General features: G+C 46.2%; 2 protein-coding genes and 1 long non-coding RNA gene across 6 annotated transcripts in view; 1 reads left to right on the forward strand and 2 right to left on the reverse strand.

The window, feature by feature from the left end:
* RIPOR3 (RIPOR family member 3) overlaps nt 1-2580 on the forward strand; it is a 43108-nt gene extending 40528 nt beyond the window's left edge. For all 4 annotated transcript variants that reach the window (XM_079321730.1, XM_079321733.1, XM_079321731.1 and 1 more), the window contains one exon: nt 2111-2580. The gene's annotated coding sequence lies outside the window, so the exon portion shown is untranslated. The remainder of the gene's footprint in view (nt 1-2110) is intronic.
* LOC306809855 overlaps nt 1-19485 on the reverse strand; it is a 639653-nt gene that overhangs the window by 562788 nt on the left and 57380 nt on the right. The gene's annotated exons all lie outside the window — the stretch shown is intronic.
* The window catches only part of PTPN1 (protein tyrosine phosphatase non-receptor type 1), a 32206-nt gene continuing 12925 nt past the window's right edge, over nt 205-19485 (reverse strand). The window contains exons 2-9 of the mRNA XM_079321748.1: nt 11579-11669; nt 10028-10128; nt 8759-8857; nt 7584-7721; nt 6576-6785; nt 5437-5598; nt 4596-4819; nt 205-3246 (exon numbers count right to left, since the gene is read on the reverse strand). Coding sequence (XP_079177874.1) covers nt 3042-3246; nt 4596-4819; nt 5437-5598; nt 6576-6785; nt 7584-7721; nt 8759-8857; nt 10028-10128; nt 11579-11669 — 1230 coding nt within the window. The 3' untranslated portion in view covers nt 205-3041. The remainder of the gene's footprint in view (nt 3247-4595; nt 4820-5436; nt 5599-6575; nt 6786-7583; nt 7722-8758; nt 8858-10027; nt 10129-11578; nt 11670-19485) is intronic.

Raw genomic sequence — 19485 nt, forward strand, 5'->3', positions numbered from 1 at the left:
CCAACCTGAAAGAGCAGAGCAGGGAACTGGAGGTGGCAGGCAGAGATGGGGACCCTCCACTCTGGTACTGGGGCTCTGCCTCCAGAAGGTCCTTACAGAAATATTTAAATCCCTTTACAAACCCAACCTCCCAGCCCTCCTGTGCACGTGGGTCAAGCAGGAGCTCATGGATCCAGCCCAGAAGAAAAAACACATTCAACTGAGTTCTTTAAAAAAAGAGTTTTATTGTTACAACTAAAATGAGAACTGAAAATTTGTATGGGAGATTGAAAAACTGTACAGTTGTACTCTAACCTGGGAGGCCCAGCAGCGGCTTACACAAAAGACAAGATACCTGAAACTGTATTATACCAAAACATTCAGCTTTTTTGTCGAGTTTTTACATTTTTTTTTTTTTTATAAAAGTTTATTCTATGGCAATCTGTAAAAAAGAAAGACCTGATGAGTAAATATTTGCTTAAGGCAGATAGCAGAGCAGCTCACTAACTTTCTAACGAGTCTAACATGGATGTTTGTCCATTTCCAAGAACAGGTTACCCAACACCCCACTGTGCTACAGTATATACACCCCCCAACTACCACAGACAGTACAGGACAGCAAACAAAATGGGCACAGCTCAGGCTGGCCAGCCCTGCCCACACCTCCCTGGGCTCTGGGCACTGCCACTGTGGCCCAGACAGGGTCAGAGCCTGGACCACAGCAAAGAAACAGGCAGGCAGAGGATGCTCAAAGCTCTTCTGTCATTGGCAGGAGCTTTGTCTGGGTAGAATCATTTATAAGTGAATAACTCTGTGTTCATCTAAGGATCCTTCCCCTTCTTGCCATACCTAAGATTTCAATCCTCCCTCTTGGGAAGGTGGCCAAAGGTGGGTTGGGTTTTTCTTTGCCAGGTGTCCCAGGAGCAGGGGAGGTGGGGAAGGGCTGCCTGAGCTCTCTGGAATGTCTGTACTACACTCACTCAGCTGAAAGGAACATGCAGCACACGGGACCCCACGGGAAGTCATGCCAGGGATCAGGCGAGTACAGGGCTCTGATAAACACCAACCAGTGCTGAACAGAGACTCAGCAACACCCTCTGAACCACAGCCACTAAGGATCAGGTCATGCAAATATCATTTGGGCACATCAGGAAGCAGGAATATAAGTTCTGTCACCTTTAAGCACGTGGTGTTTCATCGGGACACCGCAGACTTCACATGCACTTTAATACACAGGGGTACAAATGGTGCCTAGGGCAGGGTCCTGCCCAGCTGCAGAGAACAGTGGGGACAAAGCAATCACAGAATGTATCTTAAATACACAGATGAGCCATTATATATTACCATTTTTCTATACTCATTTTTTTCCTGTTTCCAATAATATAACTAAATATTGACTGATTACAACATTCCTCCTTTCAAGTACTGGTCTGACCAACAGTCTCACAGGTAAAGGATTGATTCCCAGTACTACCTGAGGATTTATTATTGTACTCTTGAAAAGCCCTTGATGCAAGCTTAACAAAACACAAAACAGAAGGAACTCCCACCCCCACCCACCCCTTCACCTACTCACCCACTGAAGGAAGAGCTACACCTACAGCCAGCTTGGCAAAAATAAATAGGGAGTGGAGGGGCTGCCCTGGGCTCCTCCACAGCGAGGGCTGCACTGAGGGTGGCTAAGTGCTATCAATCTAGAAAGACTTGAGAAATAAAACAAACCAGTAACAGTGCTGCAGATCAGCTGTGGTGGGGCAGTTCAATCATTGCAGCTCCCAGGAGTGAGGTTGCTCCTGTCCTCTGCACCACGACACAAGCAAAGGAATCTTTGCTGCTGTAGGAACTCTCAATAATTTGGTATTTCCCCAAGGAGCAGCACTGGGTGCTCAGTGCAGTGCTGCCTTCCAGAGCCAGCCCTCCCTGTGCATCCCCTCCTCCCCTGAGCCCTGTGGGACCCCAGGGGCTGAGCAGAGCCAGGGGTCTCTGGGATCTCTGCTTCCAACAAAGCAGGACACCAACACTGCCAGCAGCAGCCAAGGGCTTTGTGCAGAGCCCAGCACAGCTCCTGCTCCTGCCCCAGGGGAGCTGCTCTGGCTCCCCCAGCACCTCCCTGCTCAGGGAGCCACGCTGGGGGCTGGGAGCAGCTGCAGAGTGAAACTGCATTTTACATTCCAAATGCTGAGCTTTAAGGACTGGTCCTTCCACGGGCCACAGACATGGACCCACTGCTGGTGGACATGGTTTGGTTGAATTTCCTTTCCTGATTCTCTCCCTCCCCTCGACCTCTCCCAGAATATAAAAGTAAAAACAGCTTTAGAAAGGATGGTGCAATGTAAAGAGGCATATGTGCAAGTAGAGTGCAACAAAAGTCAATGAGGAGATACACTTAGTAAAGAAAAAAAAGGAAAAAAAATCAAAGAGCTGGATGTGTTGGGATACCCTGAGCAAATGCAGAAGCCTGGTTCTATCAACACAAGTAAAACAATCAGCTCTTTAAGAACAGTTATGCCAAGATTAAATATATCAATACCACAGGCACTGCCCACAACTCAGTCTTTAAAGATGAAGCAAGTTAAAAAAAAAAAAAAGACAAAAAACAAACCAAAAACCAACCACAAACACACCTCCCCTTCCAAAAGTTTACATTCTTCAGGTATGTGGGTTTCTTTTTCTTTTTTTGGGAACTTGTCAATGTAAGTCATGTATTTGGTTACAACACTTGGAGAGTACAAGCAAGTTTCACTTGTGCCTATTTTTTCTGAAACAAAAGAAAATGAACTGGCTTTTTAAAAAAGGCTAAAAACAACAATGTGTTGTAATTCTATTATTTAGTTTAAAAAACAAAAAAAAAAAAAAAAAGAAAACAAAAAAGGAAAACAGACTATTTGGCATTTTCTCTGCTTACTCCTGAATATTTCAAGGCCCTGAGATTACAATATTATGTTCTTGGGACCACAGGGCTGGATAAAAGCCTAGTGCATCGATTCTCTCATGAAGCCCTCCCAGAGTTCTGCCTTCCCCCCAAAGCTGCTGCCGTCAGCCAAGGCTGCCCTGCCCGCGGGTCAGTGGAAACACACCCTGTAGCAGAGATAGGCTCCTGCTGTCAGGAAGGTGAAGATGCAGATGTTCACTAGGAAGGGTTTCCAGGTGGTCAGCACGGCCTCCTCCTCCTCCTCCGGGCTGTCCCTCGGGGGCTCCTCCGTGCGGGGCGGGGGCCGCGCGCTCTCACCAACAGTTCTCCTCCGGGCTCCAGCGTCCTGGCCAGGGCTGGGGACACAGGGACAGCCAGCATGAGCATCCCAGGCTGCACGGCCATGCAGGACACACAGGGACAGCCAGCATGAGCATCCCAGGCTGCACGGCCATGCAGGACACAGAGGGACAGCCAGCATGAGCATCCCAGGCTGCACGGCCATGCAGGACACAGAGGGACAGCCAGCATGAGCATCCCAGGCTGCACGGCCATGCAGGACACACAGGGACAGCCAGCATGAGCATCCCAGGCTGCAAGGCCATGCAGGACACACAGGGACAGCCAGCATGAGCATCCCAGGCTGCACGGCCATGCAGGACACAGAGGGACAGCCAGCATGAGCATCCCAGGCTGCACGGCCATGCAGGACACAGAGGGACAGCCAGCATGAGCATCCCAGGCTGCACGGCCATGCAGGACACACAGGGACAGCCAGCATGAGCATCCCAGGCTGCAAGGCCATGCAGGACACACAGGGACAGCCAGCATGAGCATCCCAGGCTGCACGGCCATGCAGGACACAGAGGGACAGCCAGCATGAGCATCCCAGGCTGCACGGCCATGCAGGACACAGAGGGACAGCCAGCATGAGCATCCCAGGCTGCACGGCCATGTAGGACACACAGGGACAGCCAGCATGAGCATCCCAGGCTGCACGGCCACGCAGGACACACAGGGACAGCCAGCATGAGCATCCCAGGCTGCACAGCCATGCAGGACACACAGGGACAGCCAGCATGAGCATCCCAGGCTGCACAGCCATGCAGGACACACAGGGACAGCCAGCATGAGCATCCCAGGCTGCACGGCCATGCAGGACACACAGGGACAGCCAGCATGAGCATCCCAGGCTGCACGGCCATGCAGGACACACAGGGACAGCCAGCATGAGCATCCCAGGCTGCAAGGCCATGCAGGACACACAGGGACAGCCAGCATGAGCATGCCAGGCTGCACGGCCATGCAGGACAGAAGGGCAGGCAACAGCACACGGGTGGAAACCCCCTGGAGCTGCAGCAGCCAACGCTGCACAGCCTGGCTCCAGTCAGGACACATCTGGCTGCTCAACAGAGCTGTAGCAGGAGCTTGGGAGGGTTCTGTGCCCTTTAAAGAATAAGCTTTAAGCAGCACCTGCTTTCACTGCTCATCACAAATCTGCACCCAGACAGGCAGTGAGTGAACCCAGCCCACACCCACAGCAGGTCAGGGGAACACCAAAGCTCTAAACTCAGGCAGCTGCCCAGAAAGCCAGACAGGGATGGAGTGTGGCTGCTCCTTCATTCAGCTCCCCTTTGGAGCTGAGCATCTCCTCCCCTGTGCCACCCCAGCCTGTGGCCCCAGCTCTGGGGGCTGAGTGCTTTACCTGTCTGTGCAGGGGGGCACAGCTCTGCTGTCTGGAGCTGTCTCAGTGCTGCTGGCTGAGCTCCTGATCTCCTCCTCCTCTGCCTGCTGCCTGGGGAGGAACTCAGGGTGCTCGTGCATCCTCCCGTTGTGCATCTCTGAGGTTCTCTTGGGGGGCCTGGGAGGTGGGGGGGTGTGTTCAGGGGGTGGCTCCAGGTCTTCATTGGAGAGCTCTTTCCACTGCTCCTGCAGGGAAGGACAAGCCCTGTTAAGCTTCTCTCTTTTATGTAAGCTGCTCTAACCTTAAACTTTAGCATGGCAGAATTTTTATACTCTACCTTTTAGCTAACTCTTAAAGTGGTTCTTCACTTGCATTAAAAAAAGAAAGAAAAAACAGACACAAGAACTCCAGGCCCAAGCTACATCCACTACACAAAACATATTGGCCATAAAAGCAAGAAATTCCAACCTGATTCTAGAAAACTTAAGCAGCACCAAATAAAATCAATTTAGCTAGAACTCTGCTTACCATAAAAACCCCTGATGAATTCAATCATGACACTTAAACTTCAGGCACATTAGAAAACTTGCTCTGTCTGAAATGCCAGGGGAGGCTGATGCAGCAGCTCCACCCCAGGCACTGTGCAGGAAAGCACAGGAGGCACCTGCTACATAACAGATACTTTTGGAAGGAAATAAAATACAGCACTTTAGGCTGTGACAGACTGTAAAGCACTGTATCTAAAGATCCCATGATATAAACATGTACTGAAGCTGAAGCAAGCATCAAATCTGAAGCTCTTTCCATCCTGTTCCTGCCACCCACGTGCTGCAGTTCCCTGGCAGCTGCCAGGAGCACTCACTTGCACTGAAGCATCTCCCATGATGAATTTTGCCCCCTCAATAACAGCCAGGTAGGAGAAGCGGAGCTGGTCTGCAGTCTGGATGAGCCCCATCCTGTATTTCCTCATTTCCAGGAGAACCTGCTTGACATCCACAGAAGAAGGATCTTTCCGTTTGTCCATCTGCGGAGAAAAATGGGAAAAAAAAGTAAAAATCTCAGCTCTGCTGGGGTTCACTGCAGGGACTCATTCTGTGGTAGGGCCTTCATACCACACTCCACATTACAGAATGAACAAACTCACACACACTGGGATGAGCAGCTGGGTCTCCATGTTACAGAATGATCAAACTCACACACAGAGCTGGGATCAGAAGGTGGATCTCCATGTTACAGAGTGAACAAACTCACACACAGAGCTGGGATCAGCAGTTGGGTCTCCATGTTATAGAATGAACAAACTCACACAGAGCTGGGATCAGCAGCTGGATCTCCACGTTACAGAGTGAACACACTCAGAGCTGGGATCAGCAGCTGGATCTCCACGTTACAGAATGAACAAACTCACACACACTGGGATCAGCAGCTGGATCTCCACATTACAGAGTGAACACACTCAGAGCTGGGATCAGCAGCTGGATCTCCATGTTACAGAGTGAACACACTCAGAGCTGGGATCAGCAGCTGGATCTCCACATTACAGAGTGAACACACTCAGAGCTGGGATCAGCAGCTGGATCTCCACGTTACAGAGTGAACACACTCAGAGCTGGGATCAGCAGCTGGATCTCCACGTTACAGAGTGAACACACTCAGAGCTGGGATCAGCAGCTGGATCTCCACATTACAGAGTGAACACACTCAGAGCTGGGATCAGCAGCTGGATCTCCACGTTACAGAGTGAACACACTCAGAGCTGGGATCAGCAGCTGGATCTCCATGTTACAGAGTGAACACACTCAGAGCTGGGATCAGCAGCTCAGTTCTGGGTCTCCAAAAACACGGAGGGCAAAGCACTGAAGGCAAAGCCTTTTTCCCGAAGCCAAAAGCCGTCCTGCCGCATCCCTGTGAAAGCTGCAGCTGCCCTGCCCGGAGCCCAGGGGCCAGCCAGGGGCCCAGTCCCGCGCTGGGGAAGGCAGCAGAGCCCTGCCCTGCCCTTACCAGCAGCAGGCAGGTGTCCACCAGGCAGAAGGTGCCCGAGCGGCCGATGCCGGCGCTGCAGTGCACCACGGGCGGGCCCCGGCCCGGCTGCAGCGAGCCCGACTCGCGCACCTTCAGCAGGAAGTTCAGGAACGACGCCGGCGACTCGGGCACGCCGAAGTCGGGCCAGGTGGTGTAGTGAAAGTGCAGAATCTCTCGAGTTTCCTGGCTCTGCAAAGACAGATGGGGGGTGGCTGTTTTTCAGACACCTCTGAAGCCTCAGCTGCCCGCTAGCGAAGGGAGACGGCGCAGCAAAGGTTCCCACGATAACTTTATTGTCCTCAAAGGGAGATGCTAACAACAGGCTGATTATATCAGGTAACAAATGACTTTATATAGGTTTCCAGAGGATTGAGTTTCTAACCAATAAAAACTACAATTTACAAACTAACCGATTATCTTAAAGTGAGAAAAGAACCAACTAACTTGTGACTTTAAGAGCCAATAGAGATAATGAGGTATTCGATAAGGGAGGGGGGTTTTGTTTGAAGGAATTTCTTTGTTTCATGGGATGGTGTCCCAGGGGTTTACTTTAGGGAGTGGAACATCTTCTACATTGGGAATTCTCTACATTGGGTGGTCAGAAGGAGTGGGAGCAGCTGAGTGCAATTCCAGGGACAAAGTTGCACCAGTCTGAGGGAGATTTTAAAGCTGCACAGCCAAGAAATGAATTACAGGTAGTGGTGTCTGGTAAAGGTCTCTGCTGGCAGCAAAGGGAATGGGGTAAGTCAATTTACTTATTTAGAATTTAGTTATTTCAGTACAGCTCTTGTGTCACTCTGGGCATGGCTGAGACATGAAAATGCCTGGAGGGTCCCTGGGTGCATCTCAAACATCCAAGAGTTTTATTTCCACCACATCTCATGCAGAATCACCAAATCCAGGATAATTCACGACCACCCTTGTTGGAGGAGCTGAATTTCACCCCAAGGAGGACGAGGACAGACACTGGTGAGATCTGCTACTCACAGTCAGGTTCTCCAATTCCAGCTGTCGTACTGTGTAGTAGGATTTTACATCTTCAGATATCAATGTTAGTTTCAAGTTTGTATCTTCAAAAATCATTTCTTTATCCTCCTTTTGTGGCCAGTACTGTGCACACTTTATCTAAAACCAAACATGGAATAACAATGCTAAACCAGCAGCAGGCTCAAGACTAAGATGATTTCTGACAGCATTTTAATAAATAGAAAACCCCTTCAGCATTTTCTTCATAGGTAGACTAACAGTGGTTTTGCTCAAACTAATTCTAGTTTACTTTGAAAATACATCCTCTTGTTCATCAGGTTGTAGAATGCAGTTATAATTCTCTGCACTCTTTGTCTGGATTTGCATTAATGTTTAAGTTATAGCAATTGCCTTTTTGTCTAATTTCTCCACAAATGTGTCTGCAAACCATATTTTGTTGTGCTCTACTCTAAGTCTCCCACTGCTGTTTGCTGAGGAGTGTAAGCACTGCCCTAAGGGATCAGAGTAATTTGTTTTGTTCAAAACTACAGCAGTGAAGAGAGGGAGCAGGAATGGTTGGAAAGGAAGAAATTATTGAAAAATATGGTTACTGAACCTCTTTTGAAGATTATATTTCACTTGTAGTACAAAACCCAGCAAAACACTGAAAAATCCAGACTGCAAAACACAACTCATTGCCCAAGAATTTTCCTGATTATTGGGAATGTTTTCCTGATGATGCAGAAGCATGTACCACCCAGTTATCACTGGTGGATACCCAGTACACTCAGTGCCCTCCTCTAAATGTCTTTGTACATTATTACACTTTATTCTGTACAATAGTGACACTGGAGGGGACAGAGCTCAGTGTGTGATGGAAACTTGGTGCTCCACAGGGCCCTGAGAGGTGCAGTCTGTGTACTGAGCACAACTCCAGACCCCCAGGTTAGCAGCAGAGATTTCCATTTGTGTGGATTCGTGTGTTTGGTTTTATTTCAGGAGAAATTGGGACCTCCAATTACAAACTGAGTGATTTTCTGACTGCAGTAAGATCAGCTCACCAGGTATTCAACTCCAGGCACAAATTCTTAGATAAAACTACTTGCATCTATTCTTTGGGTTGGTTTGAATTGGGTTTTTTATTCCAGAAACCACAAATGTGATGAACACACAGCTGGAACTGGGGGAATACTCACGGATCCCTTTTCCATCACTCTGTTCAACATGACAACACCACGGCTTTTCTGTTCCCAAACCATCTCCCAAAAGTGACCACAAGTATTTGGCAAAGGTCCCTGCACAGACAGAATCCCCAGAAAAAAGCATTATTTTCTGTAAATGTCAGTGCATTCTTCCCCAGTAGCAGTCCCTGCACGAGGCAACAGATTGAAACAAGCAACTTCTCCTTTAAAACTGTAAAAAATGCAGTGAGACAGCTTTGAGTTCCATGTAATGAATTTACCCATGAAAGCATGGTTAATCCTTTCCCCCACCCATAAGAGGAAGAGAGGCACAGCCTCATCTGTGAGAACAGAACTGGGAGTGAAAGATGCTGCATTTTCTTAGGAAAGGTATACAGAGGTCATGGGGAAATAAACCCAACTGACTAAAAGCAAAAATAACATCTGTGTCAAACTACCCTGCAATCCCTCATCCTTATTCATGACACTTGAAAATTACTTGACTAAATGATGGCACCCAAAAGACTGAAAGAATGCAAAATCAGTAACAAATCAAATGGTTTTTTAGAATCTTCTCAGATTTGCTTTGGTACTGAATGAAATTGTGACTCCTTTTAAAGACAATCCATTCCCAAAGTAGATTTCCTTATAACCTCCTCTATTTCTGCTATGTTCCTTTGCTATTTTCTACTCTAAAGCTATTGCTCTGGAGTCTGGGGTTGACCCACTCCTGTGCTCAAACAGAACAGCAGGTCCTCAGAAAATAAATAAAGCCATTAAATTTGGATTAGGACAGTAACCAGTATCAGTCAGCTGCACTATTTTTATTTGACTATTCCACACTGAGTTCACCCCTGTGATCAACCCCCCCACCCTGAGTAAGGGCAATTGCTCTGCCCATTTCTTCCTGAGAAGATTTATCTTTATTCTTTAGAAACAGGAAGGAAGAGCTGTCACTTGAAAATAATAATCCCAGTCCACCTTTATCTGAAGTGTGGGAGGAAGGGGTAAAAAAAAAAGCCAAGATTAGAGATCAGGACAGTTTCCAGGGAACTGAGCTCAGGACAAACAAGAAGCCTGGCACAGTTGCTGGCTCTCAGAATAAGACCACAGGGTATGTGGGTACTTTTAAATTTGTTATACAGACAGGTGTGGAACTGACAGCTTCAAAAACAGATGTTTGTATGCACTTAAGTAGCTTTACAATAAAGAAAACAAACAGAAAACCCATGGAAAGTAACTCCACCCACTGTAAGATTTTTATTATCCACTGCCAGCAATTACCTGGGTAAGGATGTAGCTCCTTTGGGCCTCTTCCATTTTTATCAAGCTAGCATTGATATAGTCATTGTCACCTTGGTTTAGCTTAATTCGACTGTGGTCAACTGCAGCACAAGGAGAACACAATAATTAATTAATTAGTTGATGCAGTGACAGTTTGAATGGCCTTGCACCTTGTATGAGACCCTGAGCATGACACTGCAGGAACAGCAGGTGAGCAGTGAGCACAGCTCACACCTCACACACTGCAGCAGTGAAGGGTTTATCTGAAATGAAACAATCCCCACTGCAATCTGCAAACCAGATCACACTGACCTATTTATACACTTATCAAGTTGCTGGTTTTACATGAATCTAATTGCACAACTGCTTATCTTTTCAGCTTAAACATTCAAATACAGCTTGTTCAAGGTTGTTAAAGGTTTGTCTAAACATATACTGGGCAAACAGGACAGAGACCTTTTATTCTTACTGACATTTGGCTACTGTTTCCAACCCAACCACCCTTTCACCTACAGGAAAAATTATCAAAATTCAAGAAATACAGCAAATGGAAATTATTTGCTCTTTTGTTACTCGCTTGACTTGGGACTAAAGACACCAAACCACCAATTAAAAGATCTCAATATACACAAGGTTCCCACATTTTGCAAGAAGGCAAACAGAGTGGGAACAGGATTATCTGAAGGCAAGAAGGAATTTGTTACTCACAATCTCAAATATTAGAACTGCTTGGTAAAGCAAACTGTGTGCAACATTTCTGCTCTGGTCAACTGCCCCAAGGGTTTCAGCAGCAGAAGTTTTGTGCCACAGAGCAGCACTCTGGCCTGGGACAGCAGCTGGACACCTGGCCCAGGACTGGCACTGTCTGTGCTGCTCAGAGATCTCCTGGGAGCTTCCTGCACATGACATTTTATTTCTGCCCAGATCCATTAAATATTATCTGTGCCCAGACCCAAGGAGCATCATTTCTGACCATGGGCTGCAGCCCTGGATGCCAGGCATGGGCAGGTGGCAGTGGGACTGTCCCTGTCCCAGCAGCAGAGCCAGGCTCAGGATGCTCAGAGATGCATTTCCCCAGCACAGGGGACATTTCAAACACCCACTCTGGCCTGGGAGCATCACCTCTGCTCCTCCTCTGCTCCCTGCCATGAGCTTGGCTTTATTCCTGCACAGCTGTGTGCCAGCCTGCTCCCAGCTCTGCCCTGCTGCCACCTGTGCTGCCTCTGCCAGGTGAGAACTGCACACAAACCACCCCTGCAGCTTCACAAATGCTGCTGCAGCCAACACTCTGCTCCAGCAGAACTCGAAGGTAAAGCAAGTTTCTTTCTTCAGATTTCATACAGACTCTACTGTGTGCTGCTCTAGTAGAACCCTGTGGATGTAAAAGCATCCTGTGACACCAATCTCACCAATAAATAAATTAATAACAAAGGGAGTTGTCTTGGATGCTTATCCACCTAACAGAATCTTGTCCTTACAAAGAACATTTAGCTGTGAGAAGTTATTAGAGGTCAACAGTCTTACAAACAATGGAAAAGAAAGTGTACTTACAGGGGCTGACATCTCTGTACCTATTTCTATTTTTGTTTCTGGGATGTTTGGCCACTTTACATGGAAAATCACTGGCTTCATGCTTGATGTCCTGAAACAAAAAAAAAAATCCAACCCTGTTAGGTATGAATCCATCTAATTTCATACCATGAGCTATTTTAAGACAAATACTCATTTGACTTCACATCTCCATGTGAGGGAATTCTGGACAGAAAGCACTTTGGCCTCAAATGAAGAATCAAGTTTAAATTTCTCAGAATACAGCACTAACATTACTTATTAAAATAATATTAGTTTGCATAATAAAGTAGCACAACATTCACCAGACATGATGCCTTTCAGCTCCTGAAGGAGCAGGGCCTCTGCTTTAAGCCCCTGTTTGCAGATCAGTGAAAATATCAACCCTGCAGTGAAAACATTCACTGTGGTAGAAAAGAACTTGTTACCCCCCTTGGCACCACACACAGAGGTGATTTGTCTCAGATCACTTCCATCATTATCTTGAGTTACCTGCAAGATGTCACAAAGCTTTTTCAGATGCAGATAATAGCTGAGCTGAGCCAATTTCAGAAGTTAAAATCAAAAGAATTCTGCTGTCCTTGGACATTAGTCCCAATTTGCTGAAACAGAATTTCACTTTGCAAATACTGTGTAAGTACAGCTCTGCATATAAAGAATCATGTACAATGCTCAAGATTTTTTCAAGTGGGCCAAGTGCAGCACATTACCTGTTTATCTCTTCTGCTGCATTATTCAGGTATGTACCAATTTACCCTGAATGCTGCATGTCAGGAGAAGAGTTCTGATTTACATAAAGCTGCCCAAAATTAGCACAGTATTCTGAAACTGAAATAAGGGCTGACATCAGCTGCCAGCTTTTTATAACTGAACACATGGCTGCCAGTATTTCTGCTTATGAAGAATGCAGTCTGGAGAATATGATCTGGACTGCCACAGTCTAATATCTCAAACATGAGGCAGCTGAAATGGGTGTTTTCAGAAATTTGTCTCTGATACTAGGTTGGTGACTTGTACTTTACAAGGATTTATTCTTCTGTACTGATCGTACAAGATTAACAAGAAAAAAAAAATGCAGAGAACCAGGAAAAATGGTTTTCTAGATCACTAACCACATTTCCCAAATGTGCTGAAAATCCCTAACACCCAAAACCAACACAACTCCCTCCCACTTGGATTCACATTGTAACAGCATCAAAATTCAAACCAAACTGAGATCCCCAAGGAATTTTTCTGTAAATACTGGGCTATTTTAGCAGCAGCACTAATACACAGTTTCATTTCACAGCATTAACAGATTGAAAAAAAAGAAACTGCCTCCTCTTTTATAACTAAATGAATCAAGTGTTTCTTTACAGAACTTGAATTGTACAGAGGAACTCTAATACAAAAATGTTACACTGAAGCATCCACATGTATGTGCACACACAAAGCACTGTCAGCCCCAGGAGTCCCAGATTCAAACACCAACATCGAGTATTTCAGGAATTGAAACTAGCAATTTATTGTGCAGGGAATAGAGAGCTGGCTATTACCTCACCAGCAAATATCAGATCTTTTTCAAGATGCCACAGTGCCTAGAGGTACTTGGAGAATAATGGAGTTCTAGGAGATGCTGAACTCCCACAGGCACAGAGAAAATGGAAAGAAAGCAGAGGCTCGTGTGCCTGCAGCAGACTATTTAAAAACAGCAGTGTATTTCTGGAGCATGCTTCAAGAAACAGGAAAAACCACGGGGTGGGGGTGGGATGGTAGCAAAAGAGGGATGGAGATGTGGCAAGAGGCAAATTTGTGTGAAAACCCAGGCAGCAGCCAGCACTTCCCTGCTGAGTGTGATGGGCAGGGTGAAACAGAAAACCCTGGACAGCAGGCAGGGCACACTCAGCAATGGGGAGGAAAGTGCTTTGGAGCCTTTTTGGTGGGTTTTGTTTGGATACAGAAGTTGCTGGAGCATCTACAGTGACCAAAGAAAATTTCTCATCCAAGGTCACTTCCAGGATGTGATGTTTACTTTAGTGGAAATGCAATTTGCTTTCCTTGGAGAAAATGGAACAGGGCAGAGCCACGGGAGTTACCCACAGGAGTGTGCCAGGGGTTTGAGCTTGTAAAACACTGCTGGTCCTGGTCCCTGGGGCCACAGCATCACTGACACACCCCACTGCTGTCAGGGTGGGGCAGAACACCTTCACAACAGCACCACAGGGCTGGAGAAACCAGACTCACCCACTGCATGCAATTACTGTGCTCTGGGGAACCTGAAGCCAGAGATGTCACGAGAACTGAAGGTAGTGGATGAAGGCAGGGAGTTACAAAACACCTTCTTGAATCACACCCAGGCACACTGCACAGATCCTGCCTGTCAAAAAGGAAGCTCGACATTTCATTTAAAAGGTCGTGCAATATAAAACTTTAAAGAGGAAGGGCTAGAACTGAAGTCAGTTTTCCAGAGTCAAATGCTTTGGGTTTGGAGCATGAGTCACTTCATGCCACTCATCTCCTGGTTTTGAGCCCTGTCCCCAAATGTTTCAGGGGTGGAAAGAGGAAGTCCTGCTGAAGTCCTGTTCTTCTAAAGGGAAGTTCCTGCAGCCCTGAGCACAGCAGCACATTGGGCTTCATTTTCCCCATCCCCTCCCCAACCAAGCAGGAGACACAGAAAGAGAAGATGCACCCCAAAATCTCCAAGTAAATCTTGTGTAAGACCAGAGGAATAGGTGGCCATGCCAACAGCCACTCAAGCACTCTGTAGATTTGTGTATCAGCATTTAGAACAGAAACCAAAGGTACAGTCTCAGCTCCAGCAGGCACCCCTGGGGAGCCTTGCAGCAGGGCTCAGTTTGATCACACTGTTTAATTGCACATAACCCTGCAGCAGCTCAGTAAATGACAATTTACTGTCATTTTAGCAGCTCTGCTCCTACGGGAAGCAGCAAATGCCAAGATCTTATCAGGGGCTCCAGAATTGCTGCTAATCCATCTACTGAGGCACTCACACTAAGGAGAGCAATTCACAAAAATTATATAGAGGCCTATATAAAAAAGTAATCTTAGCTAAAAAAACAGGTTTCCTCATAAGCTGCCACTGAAACAAGCGATGACACAATACTGCTGGAAAAGGAGGAAGAGTAAAAAGTTCCAATAAAATCAAGTGGAAGGTGCTCTTTCCCCAGTATGTCACTCCAGGCTGGCTCCAGAATGGAAATACTCCTACAATCCAATGAGGCTGTAGAGAAGAGCACAAGAAAAGCAGCAAGAGATCCACAACAAACACCTACTTTACACAAATGGGAAAAGGTCTTGTAACTTGAACTCACTCCGCACCAAAAGAACTTCATAAAGACACAAAGCACACAACTGCTCGTGTAACTCACTCTGAGAAGGAAGATTTGATTTCTTATCCCACACTAAGCTTTACATCAGGATATCTGGGCAAGAACAAGAACAAGGATGCAACTTGTAGGTAAGAGGAAAGTCATCTAAAGATCAGATAAATGAACAGACAGTTGCATTACACAACATAAATCTCAACAAGCAGCTGCAGAGTTTTAGCCAGCTAAGTGAAATAAATGTGGATTTTAATACCCTTTAAAAACATTTTATCTGGTCTCCAAGTTCTGCTTTCAACTAAGACATGATAGTATCGATTTGCTTACTAATCTCCCTCAAAAAAAAACCAAAAAAACCCCCAAAAAACCAGTTGCCTGCTATGTCAAGCTTCTCCGTGAGGTTGAGCAGCACAGAGAGGAAAGGACAGGCTTGTTTAAAGTTCAACACCACCATAACAGGAGGTTAAAATAAACAAATAAATAAGAAATCACACACTTGCAACACAGTTTCCTAGAAAGCCCCCTGCTAATTCAGCAGTGCCAGGCACTGGGAGCAGGCAGTGGCAGAGGGTTTGTGACACCAGTCAGCTGCTGGGAGCACGGGAATAACCCCCAGGGGAATGTAAACTGCCCATGGCTGCCCTAATAAATCACATCAACACCTGGCCAAGGGGGCTCATTTCTCCCAGCCCATATTTATCACAGCCAGCAGGTATTGCAGGTTGGCTCTCAGCACTGACCAGCTCCAACACGCCCCACTGGATGTTTCTGACAGCAAACCCTGCAGTCCTTCAGCAGGGAGATACCTGCACCTGAGTGCTCAGGTTAACACCTGCACCTGAGTGCTCAGGTTAACACCTGCACCTGAGTGCCCAGGTTAACACCTGCACCTGAGTGCCCAGGTTATCACCTGCACCTGAGTGCCCAGGTTATCACCTGCACCTGAGTGCCCAGGTTAACACCTGCACCTGAGTGCCCAGGTTAACACCTGCACCTGAGTGCCCAGGTTATCACCTGCACCTGAGTGCCCAGGTTAACACCTGCACCTGAGTGCCCAGGTTATCACCTGCACCTGAGTGCCCAGGTTAACACCTGCACCTGAGTGCCCAGGTTATCACCTGCACCTGAGTGCCCAGGTTAACACCTGCACCTGAGTGCCCAGGTTAACACCTGCACCTGAGTGCCCAGGTTAACACCTGAGCCCCTGTCAGGGCTGGCTCTGCTTCCAGAAGGGACAAACCCACTGCCTTGGTCACTTCCAAACTCCACCAGAGCATTTATTTTGCATGTTCCCAGAAGGAAGGTACTGCTGTCAATAAACCACAGCAATACTGCACAACTCAGCTGCTCAGATTGCTTCAGTGTCACCTGCAATGGGCTAAAACTGATTTCTCACTTCTGGTTCTTCTGAATGTTACAGCAGAGACAGGGAAATCAAAGAGCAAAACTTTAGTATCAGGTTAAAGAATTACATGAGACTTCTCAAATTTCAGTAAGTTCAAAATATAGTTTGCCCTTGAAATTTATGACCCATAACAGAAGAAGTTCAGAGCTGCTGGCAGGAACACTCTACTTCTGCTGTTTTGTAGCCATGCACTCACTGCCAAAACAGGAAACAACTGAATGGAGTGTCAGAGTAAGAAAACAACTCAAGTTCCCTTCTTCTTCTTCACATCCATCCCTGTTTTTCCTCCCAGATAGTCACTCAGTTCCAGAAGTGCATCTTGGACAATATTGGAAGGATAGAGACATTTGAGAATGTGAAATGGCATTTTCTTGACAGCTGCTGTGCAAAAGCAAAGCTTTGCTATCTGTATCATCAAACAAAGTCAGTGCCAGGAAATAAACCACACTCTCATTAAAGTGTCAAGAGGTTCTAACTCAGTTGCTCCTCTTCTGTAAGAAAAATAACCACCAAGATGAGATCCAGATCTTGGTTTGCCCAAACATTAGGGGGTCTCTACATAAAGAGTTTTGGTTTAACCTCATCTCAAACAGACTGGTGCATCCCACAGACCAGATATCCACATAACTCCTAAAGGAATTTAGTCTGCATAGCAAATCCAGACCTTAATTTGTATGGGTTTTGTGTGAGTTTAAAAATGTATCATTGCTGGCCTGTAGGGTATTCCAGGCTTCACAGACTGACAACTGTGGTTATAAACAGTCCTGCTTTCCTAGTTACCTAATATTTTCATTCTGACATCTCACAAGCTGTCTAAGAGCATTACAGCTTTTACAGAGCTACCACCACCACAAAAAAAAAACATGAAGAAAACCCAAGGCTTTGGAGGCTTCAGAGGAGAGAGACATGAACCCTGCAAATGCTAGAATGTAAAGGAGGGATAAGGAACACTCCTCACACCCTTCCATGTGCTCCACAACCAAGGTAATTTCTAGAATTCAGACAAGCTGCAAATGGCATGGTTCAAATTGGAAACAAAAGGACAAATAGTGTCCTCCACTGCAGATAGTTCCTGAAGGGGATCTCTGGCTTCATGAAATAGGAACCATGCAATAATTTACCATGGAATTTTTACCTATACTCACTCAGAGTCCTCTCCTCTCTTTCAGAGATATGGTGCTGACAACCTCAGTTCATGTTAAAAAAGCAAGACTCCACTCCCCCAAATCCCCAAATCTTGCATAATCCATTATCACCATGCAATCTTAAAAGAAATGAATGGAATTGACTAATAAGGAAATAAGATAATTAAATGTAGGTCTTGCTTCCTCACCAGGTAGCACATTCAAGGTCTTACCAGTTCAAAGCTCTTTACAGGTTCTTTTTCCTTTTCTCCCATTTTTGATCCCAGTGGCTGCCCAAGGCTCTGGACACATCCTGCTCTTGTATTCAGCTGGGCACGCTGGCAAGTGCCCAATGAAAGAAGAGAAATGTGCAGAATATCTGCATGACCTGCAGCTGAGGAGGAACCTGAAAGGCCACTGCTGAACCAGGTGTTGTACCAGCACAGAAGGACATTGTCACCTTCTGCTGAAGAGATTCCAGCCTGTCTTTAGTGCTGGATCTACTGCCCCTAAATTGGCTGGGATGATCATTAACACACTCATCTAATGAACTGTGCCAGCAATGAGCAGCACACAGACCAGAAGAAGCTCTGAGAGCTCCATGAGTAATATCACAAGTGAGTTTGAAAGCAACCAGCCCCAAGTATCTGAGTTCCACTCTTCCCACTCAGCCCTGATGAAGATTTTAGAAACTTCACTTCAGATTAAGCACTTCACATGCACTGAGCTACAAGCGAAACCCGTCTGTGGTGTTTGTGTCCTTTCACCTTTTCCTGGAAAGTGTGTTGACTAAAAGCCAAACAAACAGCACAGCACTTTAGCTGCTCAACAGACAAACACTGCAGTCATTTCACTCAGGACAAATATTTTAAAGAAACAAAATAAGATTGCAAATGTTCGATTTATTTTTCAAAAAAGAAATGCCAATGTTCGTGTAGTTGTCTCATCAGCAGTTTAAACTCACACAGTTACAGAACTACCAGAGCATTATTTTTAATCCTTTTGGAGATTACATGAGTTTAATACGTCTAGGTAATTCATTGGTATCTCAAAAACGCTGGTCACAATAACAGATAATTAGACAAGTCCAGTATTCCACATCTGCCCATCTGTGACGTGCACATTCCACTAAAATACCAGAACTGTCAAAGAAAAAAGACCAGTTTGCAATTCCCAAGTGATCTTAGCCTTGTGGAGATCATTTCCAACACAAAGTTTTATGTGAGAGAGCTCCTCACCTGGCACCCACCATGCCCAGAGGGTACACCAAATATATTTTGGCAAACCATTGGTAAACATTTTGGTAAACCAAACCCACTGAGCAGAGCAGAGGTGGCCAGAGGAGCTGCACTCCCACAGCCTGGCTGTGCTGGGGGGGAACCCATGTTTTTTTCAGTTTGATTTTATACCCATACAGTTAGCACCAGGACAATTCCTTGGAAGGCATGTGATTCCCTGAAAATGAATTTTAACCCTGGATTTTGCAAACAGGACAATGCTTCTCACATTTCTGCAGCACTGGTTCTGTCACAGAGAGATAAGGAGGTTCCAGCAGAAGAAAACAGACACCTCTCCTGAAAGGTGACTGCATTAAAGGGGTTACCAGTAATGAAGACCAAAGAAGTTTACATTACTACTTGAAAACAGGAAATAATCTGACCTCAGAAATTCTGGTGGGTGCTCAAAATAAGTATTGCAAACTTGTCTAAGCAGAGACAATGTGAGAGCAAGAAACATCACTGATGTCAGAGAGGCTTTACAGAACCCCACGTGCCTGGAAACAGCAAATCTGAGCTGTCAGAGCTCCACACTTCCCTATTTACTTATCAAGCTCTTTACAAATTCAACAGCTTGACTTGGCACCTTACAACACCTCCCAAAACCACAGTGAGTAATAGGGGAAGCAGGAGACTTTGTACACTCCAAGAGTTATCATCAATTCCTTTTTGCTCTGCTGCTAAGACTCCACCAGCATTCGCTGCAAAGGGGAAACACCAGCTGCCTCTGAGAACGTGCACACACACAATACTTTGCTCA

The sequence above is a fragment of the Erithacus rubecula genome, assembly GCF_903797595.1.
Source record: "Erithacus rubecula genome assembly, chromosome: 18".
NCBI lineage: Eukaryota > Metazoa > Chordata > Aves > Passeriformes > Muscicapidae > Erithacus > Erithacus rubecula.